We start from the raw sequence: 25,232 nt of genomic DNA on the forward strand, positions 1-25,232 counted from the left end.
GTGTGTGGTGTGTGCGTGTGTGTGGTGTGTGCGTGTGTGTGTGGTGTGTGTGTGTGGTGTGTGTGTGGTGTGTGTGTGTGGTGTATGTGGTGTGTGTGTGGTGTGTGTGTGGTGTGTGTGGTGTGTGGTATGTGTGTGTGTGTGTGTGGTGTGTGTGTGTGTGTGTGTGTGTTGTGTGTGTTGGGAGCCCAGAAGTAAGGAAACAAGGGATATTCACCATGACTCAGGTCTCTGTCCTGGCCGGTTATTGCAATTAGTAGAGGTCGTAGATATAAAAGTGGAGTAGGTTTGGATCGGAAGGCAGGGAATTTGAGTTTGCCGTTGGGCATTCAAATGGAAATTGGTTCCAGGACGTACCAAATCTGCTGAATATGCTGAATAAAATGGCTTGGTATCTGTAGAGAACCTACGCATATCCTCCTGTATACTTAATTATTATTACTATTTTGAGACAGAGTCTTGCTCTGTCACCCAGGCTAGAGTGCAATGGCGTGATCTTGGCTCACTGCAACCTCAGGCTCCGGGGTTCAAGCAATTCTCTTGCCTCAGCCTCCCAAGTAGCTGGGGTTATAAGTGTGGGACACCACGCCCGGCTAATTTTTGTATTTTTAGTACACCATGTTGGCCAGGCTGGTCTTGAACTCCTGACCTCAAGTGATCCGTCTGCCTCAGCCTCCCAAAGTGCTGGGATTATGGGTGTGAACCACCATGCCCAGCCTTTTCCCATATGCTTTAAATCATCTCTAGATTACTAATAATACCTAATGCAATGTAAATGCTCTGTAAGTAGTTGTTATACTTTATTGTTTTTTATTTGTATCATTTTGTATTTTTTTTAATTTTTATTTTTCCCAAATATTTTCCATTTGCAGCTGGCTGAAGCTGTGGATGCAGAACCCATGAATATGCAGGGCTAACTGCATTTTGCAGGCAGTTGAAAACATTGCCCTGGAGCTCAGGAGATGGCTCTGGCTGGAGAATACACGCCAAGGGCGGCCTCTAGATGGAAGCAGAAGGCATGGGTGTAGATGGTTTAGCCTATGGATAGTATGCAGACAAAAGGGAGAAGACATTAAGAACAAAACTCTGGGGCCGGGGAGGAACTCCAGTTTAAAGGATTAATAGGAGGACTAGGATCTGTAAAGGAGACAAGAAGGAGGCCGGGCGCTGTGCCTCACGCCTGTAATCCTAGCACTTTTGGAGGCCGAGGTGGGTGGATCACCTGAGGTCAGGAGTTCAAGACCAGCCTGGCCATCATGGCAAAACCCCATCTTTAAAGAAAAAAAGGAGACAAGAAGGAATATGTACGAAGTAGAAAGAAATGCAGGAGAGTGAAGTTAGTGAGGCTTAAGTAAGAGAGACTCTGGGTGACCAACAGTGTCACAGGCTGGCGGGTGGGCAAATGTTTGCTCTTCCGTCTGGGTTGGCCTGTTCTTTGTCCTTTCGGCTGGCGATAAGAGGGGGCAGGGAAGAAGTAGGAGAGACGAGGAGCACCAGGACCTGTTCGTTCCGGAGACTGGTATCCTGGGGGCCGCACTGCCTGCTCTGGCTCGGGGAGGTCACTTGGTTTTGCCCCATATTGTTAGGAGTCTCCTGTGATCCCTCCTTCCGGCTGTCTCCTAGCCAGGGGAAACGTACCTGGCATTTTCGTCCATCGATGCTCTTGAGGTCCTCCTCAAACTCCTCTCCCACGTTGAACTGCACAGTGTAATTTCGGAAGGTGCTGAGCGTCCTCACTGTCATGTGGTTGCCCTGGTGGTCAATCTCCTTGTCCGGCTTCAGCAGCACCGCGATCTTCCGCAGAGCCAAGCTGATGTCTGTGGGGGCTGCCTCTTAGCAGGGGTGCTGCCAGCCAGCCTGGAGCTCTCCTGCCTGCAGCAGCCCCTCAGGGCCGTAAGTTTCCCTTCTTTGGATTTGGGACTGTGGATTCACCCCCTCCTAGCAATGCCTGGTTAGAAAGGGATCCCAGGTCGGCGCCAGCTGCCTGAGCCTTCCCACAGTGTCCAACCCCGGGCATTCCCTCTTCTCCAGGGGACTAAGAGGCAGGAAGGGCGAGGGAAGAAAGGAGTGACAGGGGTCTGGCAGGGCGAGGCCATTACTTAGGGCTTGCAGGTAGTCCTGCATGTTCTTCTGCGAGACGAAGCAGTAGTAGCCAGTGAGGTTGGGGGGCATTGTGCAGATCAAGGTTTCCGGAGAATACAGGAGGCAGGGTGAGGAAGAAGGGGATGTTGTCTGGCAGGTGAGGCTGAGAGACTCAGGCCAGCCCCCGCGACAGAGCCAGGATGTGTAGAGGCCTGGTTACCAGGGCTTTTATAGGAGTGGAGTCCTGTTGCAATAAGAGTCCCTACCGGACTTCGTCCTCCCCCCATGATGAGTTTGGGACTGGTGTCTGCAGCCTGAAGGAGGGGCAGGGATTTGGCAAAGTTGTGCCGGACCTTGGCTTTTCCTGAGGAAGGAACCTGGAGCGGGATCTGGGGCTGTCAGTCACCCAAAACCCGAGCCATCCAAAGGTCAGTTTTGGCCTTCACCTCATTTTTGGCAGGCCTGGGAACCGTCCCAGGGCTTGAGGGGCAGTCTCTCCTGGGAGGCACCTGAGGCTGGCCTGGCTGTGTGAGGTGGAGATAAGTTCTAACAATATCCTGAGGTCCTGGGACTGAGTGATGTTGGAAGGTGTGAGGGGAGGCGGTGAGGACAGCCAGCTGGCCAGGAGCCACGGTGACGAGCACCCTGTAGCCCTGGCCCCCATAGCTCCCTCAGGCAATGTGCTCAACTGCGACCCTAAAGTGGCACTCCAGACTCTTGGTCCTATAGAGCCATTAGGAGGTAGGCAGAGAAACTGCTCTTCCTAAGCAGAGGGGGCTGTCCACAGCCCGGGGGGTGCTGAGTTCAGGGTGCTGAGTTCAAAGTCAGGAGCAGACAGCCAGAGAGGAGTTGGTTGGCTATACTGGAGAATTTTATTCTCTTTGGCTTGGGACGCAGAGGGTTTTCTCTCCCTCTGAGTCATCGATGAGACCATCACCCCCAGTCCCAGCCCTTAGGACAGCCCACGCTTTCCAGATGTATTTCTGTGGGGGTGGGGTGGGGGCGCCCAAATAATCGTGTGCCCCGCCCCCAGCTGCCCACTTCTCTCTCGAACCTGCCATCCATCGTCCCAGGCTTCAGGATTCACTGGGTTTGGTTCATCACGGTTTAAGGTGAAATTCGGGGCGAGGGAGGCAGGGCAGGTAGGCAGGAAGAGGCGGCCCGTTCCGACAGGTGCGCGCGCGAGGGGTGCAGGACGTCCGACCCCTCCTCGGGTCCCCGAGCCCCGCTGCCGCCCTGCCGACCGCCCTGCGGCTTCCTCGCAGACCTGGGCTACAAACGCCAGGGTTTCTCAGGCTCAGACTGCGGGTTTTACTTCACCGTTCCCACAGGGCACGCAGCAGGGACCTGTGCATGGAAGAGGCTGTGAAAAGAGGTTAATGCAGACTTGGGGGGCGGGGTGACGCGGTGCCACCCCTCCGGGCCGCCCTCGGGTCCCGCTGACGTCTCTCTTCCCCACCCCCTGGCTTCTGGCTTCTTTCTCCCCACGCCCCTCTTCTTTCCCACCCGCGCCGTGGCTCTCCAGCTTCCTCCCCAGCCCCCGCAGATCCTCGGCTCCCCCAAACTGCAGCCAGGGGAAGGAGCCCTGAGCTCTCCAGCCCCGACGCCCCAGTCCCGTTGGCTCCCTCCCCCGCTGCAGCACCTGGTCCCCCCCAGCCACCTGATTGGCCGGCGGCCCCGTCAGTCCTGGCCCGGCTGTGCTGACGTCATCCTGCAGTAGCGGGGTTCGGGTGGGAGTGAGAGAGTGAGGAGCTGGGCTGGGGGGAACGCGAAGCCGCCGCGAGTCCCCCGCCTCAGCCACCCGGATTGGGGTCTGCCCAGGTCCGCTCTATGGACTAGCGTGGGCCTTAGGCTCCTCTCTGTCCCTGCCCTGCTGTCCCCCGCTCCTCGAGGAGCCCCTGCATCCCTCCCGCAAGGTGGACCCCGCAGGCTGGAGGCTCCCACGGGAGGCAGCCGCCTGGCCCTGCCCTGCCCCACGCCGCGCCATGACCCTCCTGCTGCTGCCCCTCCTGCTGGCCTCTCTGCTCGCGTCCTGCTCCTGTAACAAAGGTGAGTGGGGTGGGGGTGGGGGCCCTGAAAGGGGTGTCGGGCAGCGCCATGCAGGGTGGCGGTGGGAAGGAGGTGTCGGGGCTCCCTGGCACCTGACAGGTGTCCGCTGCTCCCCATCCGTGTTCTGAGACCTGCTCCGTCTCCTCTCGCGCTCTTCCCCCCGCCACATCTTCCTCTCTGGTCCATCTCTACCCATGCGCGTCTCTTGTGGGTCATCATGCTCCCATTTGCTCTCCATTCCCGTCCTGGGGTCTCCATTTCTCCCCTCCCCCAATTTCTGCACACCTCGGGTCTGGGAAGGACTGTCTCCGGGCGGGTGCTGTACGTCTCCCCGTGGCTTTCCCTTTCCCCGGCGCATGCTAAGGGTGTGTGGAGACCCATCTGCTTCGCCTCCATCCCATCCTGGGGAGAAACTATTTGCTGCAGCTCGGCAATTCGGAGCACGTATGTTTTTGCGTGTGCCTCTGCATTCATACCCTCACGCCTGCCTCAGCTGGGCTGCGGGTTACCAGAGCTGCCCTCTCTGGCAGGCGGCGGATACATTCAGCTGGGCGGGGCTGTCGGAGGGGCGCAGAGGGAGGACGGGAGGGAGGGCTTGGGGGCAGAGGGCTCAGGTGGGTGGAAACGGATGCAGAATGGCAGGAAAGGGCAGAAGTGGGTGTGTGGGGGGCGCTGGATGAGTAGCGAGAGGGAAGGCTGAGAACAAGGCCGGAGATGAGGCGTGGGAGGGGATGGAAAAGGGTAAAGGTGGAGGCAGAAAAAAGAGGGAGGAATGAGAGGAAAAGCAGGAAAAGAGTGAGTCAAGGAGGAGCCCGGGAGCCTAGGAGTGAAAGGGAGCAAAGGCAGAGACCACAGGGCCAGGAGGAGAGGAGACTGAGGCTCAGAGACTCAGGGAGACAAGCAGGGTGGGAGGGGAGCTGTGCAGAAGGCGCCCGGCCCTGCCCTCGCATCGCGCTCCTGCTCTCCCCCATCGCTGACCTCAGCCTCGCCTCTTAGCCTCCTGCCACTTCCTGTGCCGCCTCCTGGGCACCATCTTGTGGCTTTCTCCTCAGCATTCAGGAAGGGGTTATGGTGGTCATCAGTAAGAAAGCCTTCTGGTGCCAAAGACCTGCTGGGGTGTGGTTGGAGGACAGAATGGAAATCAGGGTTTCTTGCTCGCTGTGAGGTACTGGGGATGAGGGTCCCTTTGGTGACTCAGTTTCCCTCTGTGTCATGGGTGTGCTTTGGGAGCCTGGGTGTTGGCATGGTGGGCTTAGATAGGGCAAGCATGGAGGCTGGGGTGGGGGATGATGTGGAAGGGGAGGGAACATGCTTCCCCACAGCCCCTCACCAGGCCGAATCTGGTAGAAGATGGGGCGATCTGGAGTCTGATGAGTCCCACATCCATTCTGAATTGGCTGGTGTTGAAGGGAAGAGGGGTGGGGTAGATAAGAACTGGGATTACATTCTGTATAAAAAGTGGGTTTCAGGGAATGTAGTTTGACGGTCTTGTGGAGGACATGGAAATGCGCTGGTTTTGAATGTGTTCTCTTGGGTGTGGGGGTGGGAAGCAGGGAGGGATTTGTCATATTTCTAGGCCAGCCCGATAATCCCTTAGGATGATGGCTCTGCTGGGTCCAGTCGCTCGGCATCGATTCCTCTGCTCCATTCCTGCCCCTCTCTGCCCCTCCCTCTGTCCTATATATCTTTTCCTCTCCTTTCCCCCCATCCTGCGCTCTGGGAGAATGGCCCCAAGTTGGGGCGTGGCGGGGAGAAGTGCAGAGTGAAGGAATCAGGATTGAAATGAGTTGGGGAGGAGGATAAGCAATCAGGATCTCAGGAAACTTCTAGATCTTTTTCTAGTCTCAATGCTGCCCTTAATCTATCCCTTCCCTTTCCCAGGGCCTTCTCACGGCCCACCACTGCTCCCTGAAGTTCCCAGTCTCCATTCATGAAATCCCTAAAGAATACTCTCCACTTTCTGACCGTGGTTCCCAGGGAGATGGTGGTTCCCTCCTCCTCACCCCCAGGGCAGGTTGTTTCCATGGAAACTGTCTACCCTGCTATAGGAGAAGGCTGTGACCTCCTGCAGACCCTCTGACTCCTTTAGTAGCTGATTTCTTGTCCTCAGCGACCCACCTCCTGTAAGGCGCCCCTATAGGGGGTAGAAAGGGTGATTGGTGCCGGGGTGTGAGTTGTCTGGGTCAATAAGGGGTTACTGGTGGAGTAGAGGCCCTGCTCACAGGTGCTTCATCTCCTCTCCCTGGGGCGGGGCCAGCCAACAAGCACAAGCCATGGATCGAGGCAGAGTACCAGGGCATCGTCATGGAGAACGACAACACGGTCCTGCTGAACCCACCACTCTTTGCCTTGGACAAGGATGCCCCACTGCGCTATGCAGGTAATTGAGGTTGGGGGTTGGCAAGGCAGTGTAGGACAGAGAAAAGTGGGGGAGAAGGCCAAGAGCAAGGGAGGGAGGGAAGGGCCTGGGAGCAATGAGAAAGTATGGGAAGAGGCCTCGGAAAAATAGAGGCAGACTCAAGGAAGGGAATGGGCCCCACTGAAGAATGGAGATTGAGTCAAGGAAGATAGAAAAGGACATGGGCAGCCAAGGGTTAAACACATCATGATTTTTCCAGATCTCAGGCCTGGAGGCTCTGGGAGGTTGCTGCTCAGGGAAGCTGGGCTTGGAGTTGTGTGTTTGATAATTGATGCTTTTATGCCTACGGGAGAAGGGACAGCGCTTCCTTTGGGAGGAGAGGTGGAGCTGGACCCCAGGTGGGGAGGCTGAGGGTGGGGAAGGAGACACAGCAGCCTCACTCCTCCCCTTCTCCCCTTTGCCAGGTGAGATCTGCGGCTTCCGGCTCCATGGGTCTGGGGTGCCCTTTGAGGCTGTGATCCTTGACAAGGCGACAGGAGAGGGGCTGATCCGTGCCAAGGAGCCTGTGGACTGCGAGGCTCAGAAGGAACACACCTTCACCATCCAGGCCTACGACTGCGGCGAGGGCCCTGACGGGGCCAACACCAAGAAGTCCCACAAGTGAGGAAGTGCTTGTCTCCTGCCCCATGTGCTGCAGGGTCCTCCTCCCTGCTCCCAAGCCCACCATCCTCTGTCTGTGCAGTCGTTGAACATCCACCCCGACCCGCTGCTGTTCCTAGGACTTAGGGAAACCCATCCCCTGCTGGTCCTAGGATTTAGGGACCTTCAGGCAAGGTGACAGAAACATATAGTAGAGTTCAGTGGGCCTAATCTTGGCTTTGCCTCCCATGACCTTGGGAGGCAAGGTCTAGCCTTTCTGGACTTGCTTTTCCTTATCTGTAAAATGGAGATAGTGATGCCACCTACTTCATAAGGTTGCGTGAAGATTCAAGGAGATGGCTGTGTTGAAAGCAGGCACACAGTGAAGGGCTCAGTACACGGGCGTTATCATCAGGAGGAGAGCAAGAAGGAAGAGGATGAACACACTCAGCGCACATCCAGATTCCTTTCAACTGCCCCCTCCAGTCTATTTGCAGTGTGCACCACACACACGATCCCTAACATACACATATAGCTCTAGGTGAGGGTGGGCAGGGGTTGGCCGTAGCAAGAGAGAGGCGCGGGTCTGGGACACCTACGCCTGCTGCCAGCTAACTTGTTATTTGAGAGGAAGAAAGATCTTCAGTCAGGATTCCTGGGCCACTAAGAGGCCCTAGAGATAAAATGCTCTTTGTGACTCAGTTTCCCATTTGAAGATAGGACCCTTGTCTCTGGGGCCTGGGAGCCTGGGTCTTGGCTTGGGGCAGGGCTCAGCATGAAGGGCCTTGACCCAGCTCTGCTTGGCCTGGTGGATGACTAGGGAGGAGTCACACCTGACACGAACATGCAGGGGAGGCAGCGCTGCCCGCACGTGCTGTTCAGACGTGTCAGATGACTTGTGACCTTTGCACAGATGCCGTTTTCCTTCCTATAGCTGGTTTTAATTTGCCTTTTACTCTGCATCTTCCTTGGTTATCCCCCTGGATCTGACTGTTGTGAAGAAAGACCCTGCTGGATTTTAGGCCCTGCCCCTCCTCTTTGATGAACCCGAAGTCATCAAAATCAGCTCCTGAGGACACCTGGGGCTTGTTCCTCATCCCCTACTTCAGTCGGGGCCCTCTCCCTGGTGTTGTCCTCTCCCTGGCATGACTTTGAAGCAGCCTGATGCCCTGTGTGGTGGGGAGGAGCGTGCTGACTGCCCCAGTCTCAGGGATAGATGGGCAGGCTTCCTCCTGCTCTGGCTCCCAGTTGGGAGTCTTGCTTGCTCCTCTCTGGCATATGGGTGTACCATATCGAGGCAGCACCTCAGTGTACAGTATCGAGGCCGTACCTCGGTGTGCCGTGTCGGGGCCGTACCTCGGTGTCCTGTGTCGGGGCCGTACCTGGGTGTCCCGTGTGGTGTCCCGTGTCGGGGCCGTACCTTGGTGTGCCGTGTCGGGGCCGTACCTCGGTGTCCCGTGTCGGGGCCATACCTCAGTGTGCCGTGTCGGGGCCGTACCTCGGTGTCCCGTGTCAGGGCCGTACCTTGGTGTCCCGTGTGGTGTCCCGTGTCGGGGCCGTACCTCGGTGTCCCGCGTCGGGGCCGTACCTCGGTGTCCCGTGTCGGGGCCGTACGTGGGTGTCCCGTGTGGTGTCCCGTGTTGGGGCCGTACCTCGGTGTCCCGTGTCGGGGCCGTACCTCGGTGTCCCGTGTGGTGTCCCGTGTCGGGGCCGTACCTCGGTGTCCCGTGTCGAGGCCGTATCTTGATGTACAGTATCAAGGCTGGCTGATGTGTCCTCATCCCTCCTCCCCTCGTACGTGCAGGGCCACCGTGCATGTGCGGGTCAATGATGTGAATGAGTTTGCCCCGGTGTTTGTGGAGCGGCTGTACCGTGCAGCTGTGACGGAGGGGAAGCTGTATGATCGCATCCTGCGGGTGGAAGCCATCGATGGTGACTGCTCCCCTCAGTACAGCCAGATCTGCTACTATGAGATTCTCACGCCCAACACCCCTTTCCTCATTGACAATGACGGTGAGTTGGCCCTGGCTTCCCTGGCCGTCCAGGTGCACCCAACTCCCTCAGGGTGACCCGGGGCTGCACTCTCCACTTTTGCCCCTCAGACCCTCCCCTCACCCTTCTTCCCGAATGGAGCCTTCTCCCACCAGACGCCTTCCTCCCTGCATCCTGCTGCCTGACCCGCCTGGTGCCTGATGAACGCACACATCTCCTTGCTGTCCTGGGCTTTCTCCAGTGCTCTGATGCTCTGTCCTCCTGAACCCCCCAGGGAACATTGAGAACACAGAGAAGCTGCAGTACAGTGCTGAGAGGCTCTATAAGTTTACAGTGACGGCTTATGACTGTGGGAAGAAGCGGGCAGCAGATGATGCCGAGGTGGAGATTCAGGTGAAGCCCACCTGTAAACCCAGCTGGCAAGGTGAGAGCTCAGCACTGTGCCCCATCTTGTGAATCATCCTTGTCTTTGGTCTCTCCTTCTGTCCCTTCTGACAATCATGGGGACTAGGCTAGGGCTTGGAGGATACTGGGGAACACCTGCAGCTGTCTACTCTGGCCGGGCCACCTGCCAAGAGTCCCAAACCGTCCATGGACATGGCAAGAGAAGCATGGAGAGGGGAGGCTGCTTCACCCTTCTCTCTCCCCGTCACCCTCTCTGCCTCACCCATGCAGGCTGGAACAAAAGGATCGAATATGCACCAGGCGCTGGGAGCTTGGCTTTGTTCCCTGGTATCCGCCTGGAGACTTGTGATGAACCACTCTGGAACATTCAGGCCACCATAGAGCTGCAGACCAGCCATGTGGCCAAGGGCTGCGACCGTGACAACTACTCAGAGCGGGCGCTGCGGAAACTCTGCGGTGCGTGTGCCCCCAACACTGCCTGAGGCCCGTCCCTTCCCATCCAGCCTCTGCACAAACTTCTCCAAGGCTCTGCCTTACGTCACCTCTGGCCATCCACAGGTGTTTATCCACAGAGGTTGTGACACGTAGTTAGCTTTTGTGGCCCAAAGGGCAGGTAAATATGTCTTTGGCAAAGGTGCATAATTGTCACACCAGTCGCCAGATGCATGGTGGAACAATGGTAGGAAGAGACGAAGAGCTGGAGAATGGGTGAACTGGAGAGATACTCTTAAAGAGAGTTCATGCCTCTCTTGTCTTTGAAAGGCCACAAGAGGCAGCAAGACGTGCTGTAGGAAGTCTTTTCCCATCAGTCCCTCTTTCCCTGCCTCCTGCCCATTTCACCATCTGCTGCTCCTTGGCTCTGACACTTGTGCCTCCTGGGGCTCCCACAGGTGCTGCCACTGGGGAGGTGGATCTGTTGCCCATGCCCGGCCCCAATGCCAACTGGACGGCGGGGCTCTCGGTGCACTACAGCCAGGACAGCAGCCTGATCTACTGGTTCAATGGCACCCAGGCTGTGCAGGTGCCCCTGGGTGGTCCCGGTGGGCTGGGGTCTGGGCCCCAGGACAGCCTCAGTGACCACTTCACCCTGTCCTTCTGGATGAAGCATGGAGTAACTCCCAACAAGGGCAAGAAGGAGGAGGAAACCATCGTATGTAACACTGTCCAGAACGGTAAGCCTCCTCTCCAGGCACTGGCCAGAGAGGGAAACTGGCTTCTTGTCCTGCCTCTGTCACTGCCCAGTGTGTGAATGTGGGCAGGTCACATCCCCTCTCTTCATTTGTGATGTGCAAGTGCCAGGTTTGATACGCCTTGATTCTGTGCTTCATGCCCAACATGACGTGTGGGATCCTACTGCTGTAGAGCGCAATGGGACTCCGCCGCTACTCTCCTTTCAGTTGCTCAGTCAGCTTCTCTGTGCCCCACCATGTGGTAGGCTGCCTGCCCCCCAATTCTACTCCCATTAAAGCCCCTCCATTGCAATGGGAAAGCCTGGGTAATGGTGTGCCCCGTTCTTTCATCATCCCATCCTGGTACTGGTTGGCCCCATCTCTGAGCCCTGTTCTCCCCTCATCTGCAAGGCACACTCCACTGGAGAGGGCTCAGTCTTGACCTGCTCTTTCATTTCTAGCCACTTCTCCGACCTCATTTTTCTTTTCTTTCTTTTTTTTTTTTTTTGAGACGGAGTTTCACTCTTACCCAGGCTGGAGTGCAATGGCGCGATCTCGGCTCACCGCAACCTCCGCCTCCTGGGTTCAGGCAATTCTCCTGCCTCAGCCTCCCGAGTAGCTGGGACTACAGGCGTGCACCACCATGCCCAGCTAATTTTTGTATTTTTAGTAGAGACGGGGTTTCACCATGTTGACCAGGATGGTCTCGATCTCTTTACCTCGTGATCCATCCGCCTCGGCCTCCCAAAGTGCTGGGATTACAGGCGTAAGCCACCGCGCCCGGCCTCATTTTTCTTGACCTTGAAAAGAGATGTTGACCTCGACAACTCTTTTGAAAAGAGTTGTCACCCATGATGTCTGTATTAATGACAGCACTGATGAAGAGCTGGTGAGGGAGTGGGTCAGCGGATGTTCCTCTCTCAGCCAGCCAGGGTGCCTAAGAAGTCTGAGTTATCACTTGGACTGGAGTGTGTGTGTGTGTGTGTGTGTGTGCGTGTGCATGTGTGTGCGCCCGTGTGTGTCTGTGTGTGCATGTCTGTGTGTGCGTGCGCGTGTGTGTGTGCGCGTGTGTGCGCGTGTCTGTGTGCGAGTGTGTCCGTGTGTGTGCGTGTGTGTCCGTGTATGTGTGTGCGTGTGTGTGTGCATCTGTGTGCATGTGTGTGCGTGCATGTGCGTGTGTGTGTGTGTGTGTGAGAGACAGAGAGAGATTGCTCGAGAACGAGGGAATGAGAGAGGATTAAGAGAATCCAGTGTCCTCTCCTTCCTGCTGCTTTGAACTTGTTCTGGCCTCGGCCTCTGAACTTGGCCTCATTCCCTTCCTGTTCCTTCAGAGGACGGCTTCTCTCACTACTCGCTGACTGTCCACGGCTGCAGGATTGCCTTCCTCTACTGGCCCCTGCTTGAGAGTGCCCGCCCAGTCAAGTTCCTCTGGAAGCTGGAGCAGGTGAGGCCAGAGCCAGGCTCCTGGGAGGCCTGGGTAGATGTGACTAACTTTTACGAAAGGTCCTTCTCTGGGCAGGGTCAGCATTTTCTGGGCTCTTTGCTTCTCCACTTTCAGCCCCTGACCATTCTACTCCCAGGTCCTCCTGTTCCCTTTTCCCAAGGCTTGTCCCCTGCAGAAAGCAGTCCTGGATTAAAAAAAGAACAATAATGAGGAACAAATGACCACTAACGCCAAACTCAACCAACCATCTATCTGCCCCTTGTTTTATTCCATCTCTCTCTTATTTAGGACTTTAACAGTACACATCCCTGACTCTCAGGCAGTTAGTCTGTTGTAATCAAGACAATAAGTCATTCTAAGGTACATAGGTTGGGTTTGAGTCCTGCCAAGGGAATTTACTAGCAACGAAACCTTGGTTAATATGTGTAAACATCAGGGTTAAAAAAACCCTGCTAAATAGGGATAAAAAGAATTCTATATCCCAGAGTCACTAGGATTAAATGATGTAATAGGCCCTCGTAGACTGAAAGGCACTCTCTCTGTATATGTTAATTCTCGATATTACCAGCCATGATTGTGGAGGGCTAAAAAAAAAAATGGACGAAATATTTAAAATCCTCTCTTGAGTCAGCAGTTGCAGCCTCTTCATTATTTATCCTCCAGGCTGACCGCAAGGACGAGTGAGGACTAATTTGAGTTTCCATCTCCTCCTATTTCTCTTGCAAGTCCTGGTGGAGTAGCTGAGTAAGCAAATGGTGAAAAAAAAAAAAAAAAAGCGGTAGAAGAGAGAAACAGAAGTGCCTAGAAAATGTATAAACTAGTGATCGAGGGCTGTCTACCACAGTTTTGCTGCCGTGGGACTCTTAAAGAGGCAGTCTGCCATTCGCTGCTTCTCAGTTTCCCCTCCACATTGCAAACATTGGTAACGTTACCCTTGCTATCTTTCTTTACTTCACCTCCATTTAATTAGTCAGTGTCTATTAAATACAACTAAGTCTCTGTCATTCAGCTAGGCTCTGGGGAGAGAATGAATGAAACGAAATCTTTGTCGTCATTGAACTCACATTTTAGTTGGAGAGATAGACTTTTAAGAAGTAAATAGACATATAGAATGATAAATTGTGGTAAATCCTCCAGAAGAAGCAAGCAAGGGACGGGGGTAGAGCATGGGGGCGGCAAGGAGAGGCAAACTCGCCTTAGATTGGATGCTGTTGGGGGGGCCTGACCGAGATGAAATTTAAGCCTAGTGATAAAGGATGAGAAATAGCTGGCTGTGGGAAGAGAGTGGGGAGGTTCCAGGAAGAGGGAAGGGCAGATGCAAAGGCCCTGAGGCAGGAAAGAGCTCAGCATGTTCCAGGCATGGAGAGAGGGCCAGTGAGGTTGGAGTACAGCGAACAAGACTGGAGATACATTGCAGAGATGGGCAGTGATCAGGTTGTACAATGGACTTTTTCAGCAGGGTTACTTTAGACTTTTGTCCTATGAGAGATGGGAAGTGGTTTTTTTTTTTTTTTTTTTGAGGCGAAGTTTTGCTCTTGTTGCCCAGGAGTGCAATGATGTGATCTTGACTCTCTACAACATCCGTCTCCCTGGTTCAAGCGATTCTCTTGCCTCAGCCTCCCGAGTAGCTGAGATTACAGGTGTCTGCCACCATAACTGGCTAATTTTTTGTATTTTTGGTAGAGATGGGGTTTCACCATATTGGCCAGGCTGGTCTTGAACTCGACCTGAGGTGATTTGCGCACCTTGGCCTCCCAAAGTGCTGAAATTACAGACTTGAGCCACTTCGACTGGCAGGAAGTGTTTCTTGAAGGATTTAAAGCAGAGGAATGACCTGATCAGATTTCCTTTTTTTTTTTTTTTCTGAGCTGGAGTCTCTCTGTCACCAGGTTGGAATGCAGTGGCATGATCTCGGCTCACTGAAACCTCCATCTCTTGGGTTCAAGCAATTCTCCTGCCTCAGCCTCCCAAGTAGCTGGGACTACAGGCGTGTACCACCATGCCCAGCTAATTTTTGTGTTTTTAGTAGAGGCTGGGTTTCGCCATGTTGGCCAGGATGGTCTCGATCTCTTGACCTTGTGATTTGTCCGCCTTAGCCTCCTAAAGCACTGGGATTACAGCCATGAGCCACCGCACCTGGCCAGATTTACATTTTAACAAGATCCCCTTGACAACTGGTGGATGGATGTACTGAAGAGATCTAATGGTGGAAGTAGATGGGACTCTTGCAACAGTCTGCATAAAAGGGGTTGGGGACATCACGGATGTGTGGCAATGGAGATGGAGAGACTTGCACAGAAACCTGCGGCTTGTAGCCCTGTTTGGACCTGGCATCAACAGCACCTGCTGATGGATGGGATGTGGAGGTTGAGGGAAAGGAAAGATCAAAGTTGTCGCCCACGTCATCCTCTTGATTAGCTGGATAGATGATGGAGCATTTATGCTGCCTGGGGAGACACTGAGGGAGTTGGGAAAGGGCATGGACTCGCATCTTACACGTGTTAAATGTGAAGTGCTTGTGCAGCATCCAAGTAGAGAACCCACTTGGATGGTATTCAGAGCAGAGTTCTGGGCTGGAGATGTAGATTTCAGAGTTACCAGTGTATAGATATGGTACCCAACCCCATGGCAACAGATGAGGTGACTTTTAGGAAAACAGTGTAGAGAGGAAAGAGAAGAGGGCCTAGGTCTGAGCCTTGAGGGACCCTAACATTTGGAACTGGATGAGGAAGAGTATTTTCTGTCCCTTTTTACTCTGACCATCTCCCAATCCATCTGGGCTAGCCCTAGGAGAGACTGCAAAGGGAAGCAATATTTATTTTAGTGCTTAATCTTGGGTTAGAAGCTACCCTAGAGATAATCTGTAATCCCAGCTACTTGGAAGGCTGAGAGGATCACTGGAGCCCAGGAGTTCGAGACCAGCCTAGGCAACATAGTGAGAGCTCATCTCTAAAAAATAAAAAAAAATTAGCTGGATATGGTGGCACATACCTGTGGCCCAGCTACTCTGGAGGCTGAGGTGGGAGCATTGCTTAAGCCTAGGAGTTTGAGGCTTCAGTGAACTATGATTGTGCCGCTGCTTTCCAGCCTGGGGAACGGAAGGAAACTCTGTCTCTTACAAAAAGAAACTACCCTAGGGTTTCCACTGCCTTACATACATATGTAATACAGAAGTTTGGCGGGAAATTTATTCATGACTGTGTTACTCTTCTTAGGGATAGTTACAGCTCTCAAGATTTACCTGAAGTGTGGAATCTTTGGTACTAGGTTGGTTGCCTGATAGATGTTGGACAAGGATGTGATTCCTTGAGCTGGATAGGCAGCAAAGCATTAGTAAGCCCTGTTGGTAGAACTGGGAATATGAGGGGATGTCCCCTCTCTCCCAGGAGATGGGGCAGTGCCTGGGGTTAGCTCTCTGAAGAGGAATTACCTGAGAGGCTCTTGTCCCTACACTACTCACCCAGGTCTGTGATGACGAGTGGCACCACTACGCTCTGAACCTCGAGTTCCCCACAGTCACACTCTATGCTGATGGCATCTCCTTCGACCCTGCCCTCATCCATGACAATGGCCTCATCCACCCACCCCGAAGGGAGCCCGCTCTCATGATTGGGGCCTGCTGGGCTGGTAAGTCCCTCTGAGTGTCTCAGTGAAGACTCCAGTGGTTTAGGATTTGGGAAGGAAGGTGGGCTGGTGAGGAGCAAGGGCAGTTTGACCCTGCGGTTGAGGCTGCCTCATGCATCTCTTGGCCATTGGCTGGGTGACTCTGAAGATCTCCATGGGAGGGGACCACAGCCTTCCTCCTGTATCTCCCACTAATCCAATGGGTCATCACCTCTGACTTGGAGGAATTACTTCCCAGGCATCCCCAGACTCTCTCTCTGTAACTCTAGCCAGTTTCCACTTTGTTCCATCAAACTGAAGATGACTTCTCAAGGAGAGTAACCCCTTAGAGTGTCCTCAGTCTTCCAACTTTTAAGCCATTAAAAAAACTTTTCTCCCCTTGGGAGCATGTGCGTGCACACGCATGTGTGTGTGCATGTGCCTGTCTGTCGTCCCAGAGCCCACGTGTTTCCTCAGCAGCACATCATATTTGGGAATTTCACTACAACAGAGGCCAGAGAGGTTGGGACACGACAAAAGAAGGGTTGGAGCTGAGCTGAGAGGCTGCAGGTTATACATGGGCAGGGTCAGAGTTCCACATGGGCATGAGAGCACTCATGAGATGAGAGGAAGACGTCTGATTCCTCTCCATCAGTCTCTCCACATCCCTGAGATCACCACCACTTTTTTTTTGTCCCCAGAGGAGAAGAACAAAGAGAAGGAAAAGGGAGACAACAGTACAGACACCACCCAAGGTACTCCGTGTGTAAGAACTGGAGAGCAGAGCGTTCTCATCCTCACTTTCCGTTCTGAGATCCCTTTTCCACCCCAAATCCTATCCAGCCTGCAACAGCCTCCCAGGCCACCAGGGGGCAGAGCCTCCGAGAAATACAGCAAGGCAGGGGCTCCTGGAGCGGTAAAGCCAGAGGCAGCTGGGCTGGGTTCTGGGTGTCCCGTCCTGCCCGCAGAATGAAGAGCGGGGCTCTCCTGCTGGCTTTCCACATGGCAGAAGGGAGGTGGCAGGAGTCAGACAGGCAGGAGGGGAAGGCCTGGGGATCTGTGAAGCTCGCTCACAGCCATCCTGGCCTCCTTGCATGTCTCTGGACAGACGTCCTCTCCGGCCGCCTCCCCCATTGCCCTAGTTCTTCCTCTTTCCTCCTGCTGGCCCTGTTTCCTTCTGTTCCTCCCTCTCATCTTTGCTTCCACTTTTCACCCTTCTTCTCCTCACCCGGCTTTATTCTGTCTTCTGTTGGCTCATTTTTCGCCCTTCTCCAGCTTCCCTGTCTCTTCACTTCTCCCTCACCTCTCACTTTTTGTTTTTTCCCCAATTCGTTTTCTTTCTCAACTCTTCTGCTTTTTCTCTCCTTTCCCTTTCTCTCAGCCTTTGTCCTTTTCCAGCCTCCTCTCTTCTCACCTCCCGCCCTGCTCCTGTGTTCCTGCCCTAGGAGACCCCTTGCCGATCCACCACTACTTCCACGGCTACCTGGCTGGTTTCAGCGTGCGCTCAGGTCGCCTGGAGAGCCGTGAGGTCATCGAGTGCCTCTATGCATGTCGGGAGGGGCTGGACTATAGAGATTTCGAGAGCCTGGGCAAAGGCATGAAGGTATCGCCCCTTCCTCCAGCCCCGTTCTTCCCAGCATGCCCCCTGCCCCTCACCCTTGCCCCACCCCTCTACCTCTGCTCCCTTCCTCCCCCACCTCCTGGCCCTGCTCTCAGCTGTCTGTGTCTGGGGCCCAGGTCCACGTGAACCCCTCACAGTCCCTGCTCACCCTGGAGGGGGATGATGTGGAGACCTTCAACCATGCCCTGCAGCATGTGGCTTACATGAACACTCTGCGCTTTGCCACGCCCGGCGTCAGGCCCCTGCGCCTCACCACTGCTGTCAAGTGAGTGTTGGGTGGGGCAGGGCAAATCATCGAGCAGAGCCAGACAGTGGCACAGCTCCTTGGCCTAAGGTGTCACCTAGGGCTAGCCATACCGCTCTCGTTTTTATGGATGAGGAGATTGGGTCCTCAAATGGAGGCAGTTGACCGCTGAAGGTCACATAGCGATCAATATGGGTAGAAGAGTCTGGACTCCACTCAGATTTCTCAACAATCAATTCATTACTCTCTCCACAAAGTCACACTTCTAGGGTTTTCGGGCTTTGATCTTCTCTGTGCCGATACGTAAAGTGGGACACAGGATTGGGAGTGGGGAGACCTGATGTGAATTCTGACTCGATACAAATCGCTTGGATAACCCCGGGCAGATAGTGAGTCCTGGCTGCTTGCCCTGCTTTCTTCCTGCTCCACTAAGCTCTCGCAAGGTCACATATGGCGACCTACGCCTAGGTGTTGCAGGCCTAGGCCAAATCTGGCCTGCTGCCTGCCTTTGTAAATAGTTTTATTGGAACACAGCAGTGCCCATGCATTTGCATATGTCTATGGCTACTTTCACCCTGTGATGGCAGATCTGAGTAGCTGGGACAGAGATCATATGGCCCCCAAACAGAAAATATTTACCCTCTAATCCTTCATGGAAAATGTTTGCTGACCTCTGAATTCATAGTGAATGATTTTTGGAGTCTTTAAAAGGAAAATTGTAGATTATTTCAAGGTTTGAGTGTATATGACATGTTTAAAAATACAGATCAATTGAGAGGCAATGAAAGGATGATAGTTAAGAACACCGAGTCTATTGCTAGCTTTTTAGCACTGAGCAAATGCTGTTAAGTATTGAGAGCAATACCGTCTAACTTGTGGAATTGCTATAATAACTACATGATCTGATCTGGATCAAATGCCTAGCAGACAGCTTATGCCGCTTAAATGTTGGTTATTATTCCAAGAAGGCATTTCCACCCCTTATTGTGGTTTAAGAGCGGGTTTAGGAGATGCTGCCATCTAGTGGGTGAATTACATGACTTAGGAGTCAGGATTTCTGCGTTCCAGCCTTGCTACGCCTCTCCCCGACTCTGCCTCAGATTCTCTGTGAGCTGTATGAAGATAAACATCTCTAACTTGCCCCCATCCTGGGAGGGGTGGGTTTAGAGGGGAAAGGTCTCTAAGCCCTAGAGTATGACTGGGCGTGATTATCAGGCCTCACGCTTAGAGCTGCAGGTGTAGGGCTGAAGGTCAAGGCAGATGAGGTCATGTGGGTGCAGCCGATCGCTGAGCACTCACCCCACCATGTCCCAGTCAGAGCTCCAGTTGTTAAAGAGCTGTCATCCAGTTATGAAAGGTTTAATCCCTCAAAAGCCAAGGCATTGCCTCATCCACTCCAGTGCTCAGGAGCCATGTCAGAAGGCAGGGCTCTGGTTTTTGGCCTAGGGTGGAGCTCTGCAAGGGGAGCTCCTGCAGGGGGAGGAGTTGACATTCTCTTTGCTGACTGGCTCATTTGAATTCCTCCTATCTTTTTCATGCCCAGGATAGAGGTTCATCCAAGGGCTTGGAACCTGCCTTTGGTCCTTTAGTAGAGGGAAGGGGCCTTGATGTTTTCTCCGTGAGATTAAGAAAGAGAGTTTTCATTTCTCCATTTCTAAGGTTACTACATGGTTGGTGCTGTGGTAATACTTCCCTGAGGTCATGGGAGAAAATAGAGAGGGGTGTGTGTGTGTGTACAAGTGTGTGTACGCAACAGAGACAGACAGGTACCTAGCAACACCTCCCTTTCCCTGATGCATTTCCTTGCCCTGCCCATGTGGCTTCCATAGCTTCCAGTTTTCAGTTCTTGGACCTCCATCTATTTAAAGCCAAATTTATGCAAGTATTTGGTCAAGGCCTACATGCAGGGTTTCCTCAAATTTTTTTAAAGAGTATCTTCCTTGGAAAGCCCATCTACTTGCGGCATTGACCCCTGAACAGATGGACACCACATCTTTTTCTCTAGTTTTGTCCTCTTTCCACAGATCTTGACTTTCCACCTGCTTCCTGTAACCTCTACCTAGAAGTTCTGCCAGCACCTCAACCAAATGAGCTCATGCTGAAATAATCAGCTGCAGTGCCCAAACCAGCTCCTCCCCCTGAGCTCCCTCTGTAATGGCGTCTCTGTCCTTGCAGTCACCCAGAGCTCGAAACCTCTGAGTCATCTTTGATTCCTCCCTGTGTATCCTCCACTCCCCATCAGTTGCCAAGTCACCCGGACCCTGCCTCTGTGCTGGGTGTCTGGAATCTGTCTCCTCTTTCTTTCGCTGCTGGTACTGTTCTAGCCCAGGTTTTCTGACCTCTGATCCGGCCCATTGCCTCCTAACTAGCTGACCTGTCTCTAGTCTTCCAATTTTATTTATCCTCCACTCTGAGGCTGGGTGAGTGATCTTAAGTTGAGTTTTCATCATCATGCTTCCCTGATGAAAAAGATGTCCATGGCTTCCCCTTGCCCACTGCATAAAAATGTCAAATGTGCTAGGCGCAGTGGCTCACACCTGTAATCCCAGCTCTTTGGGAGGCCAAGGCAGGAGGATCACTTGAGGCCAGAAGTTCAAGACCAGACTGGATGATCAACGGGCTGCATGCCTATAGTCCCAGCTACTCAGGAGGCTGAGGTGGGAGAATCACTTGAGCCCAGGAGTTCGAGGCTGCAGTGAGTTGTGATTGCACCACGGCACGCCAGCCTGGGCAACAGAGTGGGACCCTGTCTCTAAAAAATTAGAGAGAGAAAAAAAGCCAAATCTTATCATGGCATTTAAAGCCACCAGTCGTTTGGCTCCTCCTGGTTATTCCTGCCTCATATTCCTCTACTCTCCTTAGTAAGCTTCTTGCCGTCCACTCTGGGTCAGTTCTACCCTCCTTCAAAGGCTAGCTCACTTGCTATTTTCTCTGATCATTCCTACCTTCCTTTTCCAAACACCCTCCTCTTATCCTCGCCAGAAATATCCTCTCCCTCCTCCAAACTCTTCTGGTTATTTGTTTGTTCCACTCATATGGCGATGACCATATTTGCCTTTTTTTAAATGTTTGTGTGCCATGTCTAATCTCTCTACCAGACCATCAGTGCCTTTGGGTCAGGCCTCCTGTTTGCCTTGGGATTCTGAGAGCAGCAGCCCAGCCCAGCATTGCCCGTTGCGGGGAAGATGTCTGTTGGAACCTGTGCCTTCAGGATCATCTGGCATTGTTTCCCAAGGAGCTTTGCCCTAGGCCTATCTGGATGACAGCGAAGATTGTAATAGGCCCTGCTCCGTGTGGCACAGGAACTCAGCACATCTTGGGCACTGGTAACTCCAGGGGCTCTGTGCTCATCATGCCTGTTGAGATTATGCCTTCTCCTTTTTGGCTCCAGCAGTCAAGCTGGGCATGCTCAGTAGCACTAATAATCGCGGTCTTCCCTGCAAAATCATTTCCATTAGCACCAGCATATGGATCAGAGTCCCTGCTCCTGCATCACTAACTCCACTGTGAAGTTTGCCTGTTCAAGTGGGGAAACTTCTTTATAGATACATTTCCCCTGGTGCAAACCCAGGCCCCAAATGTGCCTGTGGTTTAGTGGAAAAATCAGTGGACTAGGGTCTTGTGTGGTGGTGCATGCCTGTGGTCCCAGCTACTCAGGGGGCTGAGACAGGAGACTGCTTGAACCCAGGCAGCGGAGGTTGCAGTGAGCTGAGATGGCGCCACTGACAGAATGAGACTCTGCCTCAAAAAAAAAAAAAAAAAAAAAAAAAAGGATCAGTGGACTTGGAAGGAGAAGAATGGTTTAAACTTTGACTCTGCCATATAATTTATTTCGTGGCCCAGATGCTTGAGCTTTGATTTCTTTCTTTCCCTTTTCTTTTTCTTTTCTTTTCTTTTTTTTTTTTTTTGGAGACAGGATCTCACTCTGTCACTGGAGTGCTGTGGCATGATCTCATCAGCTCACTGCAACCTCCGCCTCCTGGGCTCAAGTGTTTCTCCCACCTCAGCCCCCTGAGTAGCTGGGACTGCAGGAGCCCGCCACCACACCTGGATAATTTTTGTGTTTTTTGTAGAGCCGGGGTTTCACAGTGTTGCCCAGGCTGGTCTCGAACTCCTAAGCTCAAGGGATCCTCCCGCCTCAGCCTTCCAAAGTGCCGGGATTATAGGCATGAGCCACCATGCCTGGCCTGAGCTTTGGTTTCTTATCCCGATTTTGCAGCACAGAAATGAGGTTATAATAAAATAATAGGGGAAAAGTGCTTCGTAAACTAGCAAGGGCTATAGATTGTGAGGTGTTGTATTACTGGTAAAAGGTGGGGTGAAAGTGATCTTGGGAGCGTCACTCCTGAGCAGCTATGCTGTTGGTTGGTCTGGCTTGGCAGAGTCCTCTAGGGATGGCTTGTCTTGGTGCCTGGATCCTCAAGCTTCATGGGACAGTGGATCTAGGTCCAAGGTGGTCAGATGATCTCACCTACCAAAGTGTGTCTCCCCGATATTGAAGGGAATGGAAGACACACCAAAGAGGAGGACATCCTCTTTGAGATGTACACACTCTACTTTTATTGTTGGATAATTTGGGCGCACATGTGCCAGATAGTATACTGATCCCATGTATTTTTAAACTTCTGGGTAAAGAACTGTGTGTGTATATGTAAATGTCTGTCAGTTCAGTTTGGTGTATTTTTTACTGAAATAGGATTTATAGGTACTCCGTAATCCTGGGGTAGGGCATTGATGGTGTGATCACACCCACAGGTTGGGGTTACCTGACCTGTCCTCGATATTTCCTTGGTGACATCCTACCAGGAAAGGCTATGTCTCCCTTCAACTGCTGTGGGGGTTGGGGTGCAGGGGCATGACCCCCTTTCTTCCCCTGCCACTCCCTGACATGAGATGCTCTATGATAGAGGTAGAGGCTGGGGTGGGGAAGTGAAACAGAATGCAAGTTTTCAGGGAGGAAGTGTTGGGGTCACATGCTGCTTCTCCTCCTTTCTCACATAGGTGCTTCAGTGAAGAGTCCTGCGTCTCCATCCCTGAAGTGGAGGGCTACGTGGTGGTCCTTCAGCCCGATGCTCCCCAGATCCTGCTGAGTGGCACTGCCCATTTTGCCCGCCCAGCTGTGGACTTTGAGGGACCCGAGGGGGTCCCTTTGTTCCCTGATCTTCAAATCACCTGCTCCATCTCTCACCAGGTGGAGGCCAAAAAGGATGAGAGCTGGCAGGGCACAGGTAAGGACCACTCCGGGGAGTAACACCATCCAGAGAGCCAGCCAGTGTCTGGAGCCAGAGTGTGGGAGAACTCTTGGGGCTGGAAGCAGAAAGCGACTCCATCCTGTGTTTGTTTGACTGAACTACTTACCTTTAAGAAGGAGAGCAAGTGGGAAATCCGTGGGTGGAAGTGAATTGTTGCATAATCATATTCTTGAAAATGATGCTGCCTTCCCTTTCCCTGACCCTGGAAAGGGAGGGAGAGTGGTGTTGAAGCGGTGGCTGGGTCTCAGAGCCCCTGTGAGCCCAGACCCTACTCTCCCCAACCCAGTGACAGATACACGCATGTCGGATGAGATTGTGCACAACCTGGACGGCTGTGAAATTTCTCTGGTGGGGGATGACCTGGACCCTGAGCGGGAAAGCCTGCTCCTGGACACAAGCTCCCTGCAGCAGCGAGGGCTGGAGCTCACCAACACGTCTGCCTACCTCACCATTGCTGGTCAGTGGGGCCTCAGGGCCTATCCTCTGTGTGTGTGCCTCTCCCCATAAGTAAGCACCTGGGAAGCCCAGAGGGTCCTCCTTCCCATCCAGGGATGTGGACAAGTGCCGTTTTGCATTTTCCCAGCCTGGAAGATCCTCTGGCTTTCAGATTGTCCCTAGGGGAGGTATGCTGGGTTTAGACTCTGAACGTTTCTCTCTTTCTGCTCCTCTCCATGGCCTAGCTCACCTCCGCTTCTGGTCCCACTCCTGTTTCCATTCAGGCTTCTCGCCTTCCTTTCCTCCTTCAGCTCCTCTCTGCCCAGCTTTCTAACCCTCTAGCTGTTTGTTGCTGGTCATCTGTGTCTTATAGCTCACTAATCTCACGTGCACACCAGAGCTTTACAAGAAGTGCTTATCTCTTAGTGGGAGTGATGATTTGGTAGTTTCCAAAGGAAGCCGGGAGGGAGAATGGAGAAGATGGAGGTAACCAGTTCCCTCCTATTTCCACTCCTCTCCAGGGCTCACTGAGGACTTCTGTATTTTCCCCTTTCTCAGATTCCCTCCTGCTTGCCATCTCCCTTTCGGTCTTTCAGGATGTCTTTTTTTTTTTTTTCCTTTTGAAATGGAGTCTTACTCTATCACCCAGGCTGGAGTGCAGTGACACGATCTTGGCTCACTGCAACCTCTGCCTTTCTGAGTTCAAGTGATTCTCCTGCCTCAGTCTCCCTAGTAGCTGGGACTTCAGGCGCCCGCCACCATGCCTAGCTAATTTTTTATTTTTAGTAGAGATGGGGTTTCACCATATTGGCCAGGCTGCTCTCGAATGCCTGACCTTGTGATCCGCACACCTCTGTCTCCCAAAGTGCTGGGATTACAGGTGTGAGCCACCGTGCCTGGCCCAAGATGTCTTTATGTCCTTCTTTCCATTCCTCCTGAGAAGCTACAGAGCAGGAAATGGAGCCTTGGTCTCTCCATGCTAGTTAGGCAGAGCGGGCAGGGGTGGAGAGGAGCATCTCTTCCTTTGACCTCAGGTTGCCCCTCTGCAGAGATGGGGCTGACCCTCTTTACAGCTTGTGTGGTGTCAGCTGGTGGGAGTCCAGGAGAGAGGGTCCTGCCCAGGTCCTGCCTCCACTGGCCCCGCCCTGAGGTGCTTCCTCATCTGCAGGGGTGGAGAGCATCACTGTGTATGAGGAGATCCTGAGGCAGGCTCGTTATCGGCTGCGACATGGGGCTGCCCTCTACGCCAGGAAATTCCGGCTTTCCTGCTCAGAAATGAATGGCCGTTACTCCAGCAATGAATTCATCGTGGAGGTACCCAGAAAGTCTCCTTCCTTCTGCAGTTACCCACCCCTGGAAAGGAGCCGGGGTGGCGTGGACTCAAAATGTTAGTTTGCGGGCATGGACATGGCAGCGTGGAGGGCTGCTGGACCTTGTGGTGGGTGGAGGAGAAGGAGATGGGGGCAGTAGTTAGGAGATGGGGCTGGGCTCTGGCGGGGGAGGACCTGGGGAGAAGCGTGTGTGCCCATGGAGCCCTCCCTCTGCCCAGGTGAATGTCCTGCACAGCATGAACCGGGTTGCCCATCCCAGCCACGTGCTCAGCTCCCAGCAGTTCCTGCACCGTGGTCACCAGCCCCCGCCTGAGATGGCTGGACACAGCCTGGCCAGCTCCCACCGTAACTCCAGTACGTAAGCCTGGGTGGGGCTGGACAGGGAGAGGTGGGTGGCAGGGGAGCGGGTTGGCACAGGTATCCTCCTCCTCCCCCTCCTGGAGCGGACAAGTGGAGTGGAGCAATGGGTTCTTTTCCCTGTGGTACCTGCCTCAGTGGACAGCTGTGGACCAAGCCCTCTCTCCCTTTGGATCATTCACTTTCCCTTGTGAGGAACATGAGTCTTGTGTCATTTTGGGGTGCATATGCTTGTGGAGTCATAAAGTCA

The 25,232-nt window shown here is 53.4% G+C and overlaps 2 protein-coding genes across 2 annotated transcripts in view; one reads left to right on the forward strand and one right to left on the reverse strand.

Moving 5' to 3' along the window:
• The window catches only part of RBP5 (retinol binding protein 5), a 7,095-nt gene extending 4,762 nt beyond the window's left edge, over positions 1-2,333 (reverse strand). Inside the window, exons 1-2 of the mRNA XM_032254688.1 lie at positions 2,100-2,333; positions 1,639-1,817 (exon numbers count right to left, since the gene is read on the reverse strand). Of these exons, the coding sequence (XP_032110579.1) occupies positions 1,639-1,817; positions 2,100-2,172 (252 nt within the window). The 5' untranslated portion in view covers positions 2,173-2,333. The remainder of the gene's footprint in view (positions 1-1,638; positions 1,818-2,099) is intronic.
• Positions 2,334-2,939: 606 nt separating this feature from the next.
• The window catches only part of CLSTN3 (calsyntenin 3), a 30,333-nt gene continuing 8,040 nt past the window's right edge, over positions 2,940-25,232 (forward strand). Inside the window, exons 1-16 of the mRNA XM_032254667.1 lie at positions 2,940-4,131; positions 6,389-6,511; positions 6,955-7,150; positions 8,934-9,142; positions 9,396-9,545; positions 9,797-9,982; positions 10,417-10,698; positions 12,027-12,139; positions 15,604-15,766; positions 16,444-16,497; positions 17,188-17,345; positions 17,480-17,628; positions 22,609-22,835; positions 23,146-23,316; positions 24,463-24,608; positions 24,844-24,979. Of these exons, the coding sequence (XP_032110558.1) occupies positions 4,068-4,131; positions 6,389-6,511; positions 6,955-7,150; positions 8,934-9,142; positions 9,396-9,545; positions 9,797-9,982; positions 10,417-10,698; positions 12,027-12,139; positions 15,604-15,766; positions 16,444-16,497; positions 17,188-17,345; positions 17,480-17,628; positions 22,609-22,835; positions 23,146-23,316; positions 24,463-24,608; positions 24,844-24,979 (2,527 nt within the window). The 5' untranslated portion in view covers positions 2,940-4,067. The remainder of the gene's footprint in view (positions 4,132-6,388; positions 6,512-6,954; positions 7,151-8,933; positions 9,143-9,395; positions 9,546-9,796; positions 9,983-10,416; positions 10,699-12,026; positions 12,140-15,603; positions 15,767-16,443; positions 16,498-17,187; positions 17,346-17,479; positions 17,629-22,608; positions 22,836-23,145; positions 23,317-24,462; positions 24,609-24,843; positions 24,980-25,232) is intronic.

The sequence above is a fragment of the Sapajus apella genome, unplaced genomic scaffold, assembly GCF_009761245.1.
Source record: "Sapajus apella isolate SASKATOON/1434 unplaced genomic scaffold, GSC_monkey_1.0 scaffold86, whole genome shotgun sequence".
In the NCBI taxonomy this organism is placed as follows: Eukaryota; Metazoa; Chordata; class Mammalia; order Primates; family Cebidae; genus Sapajus; species Sapajus apella.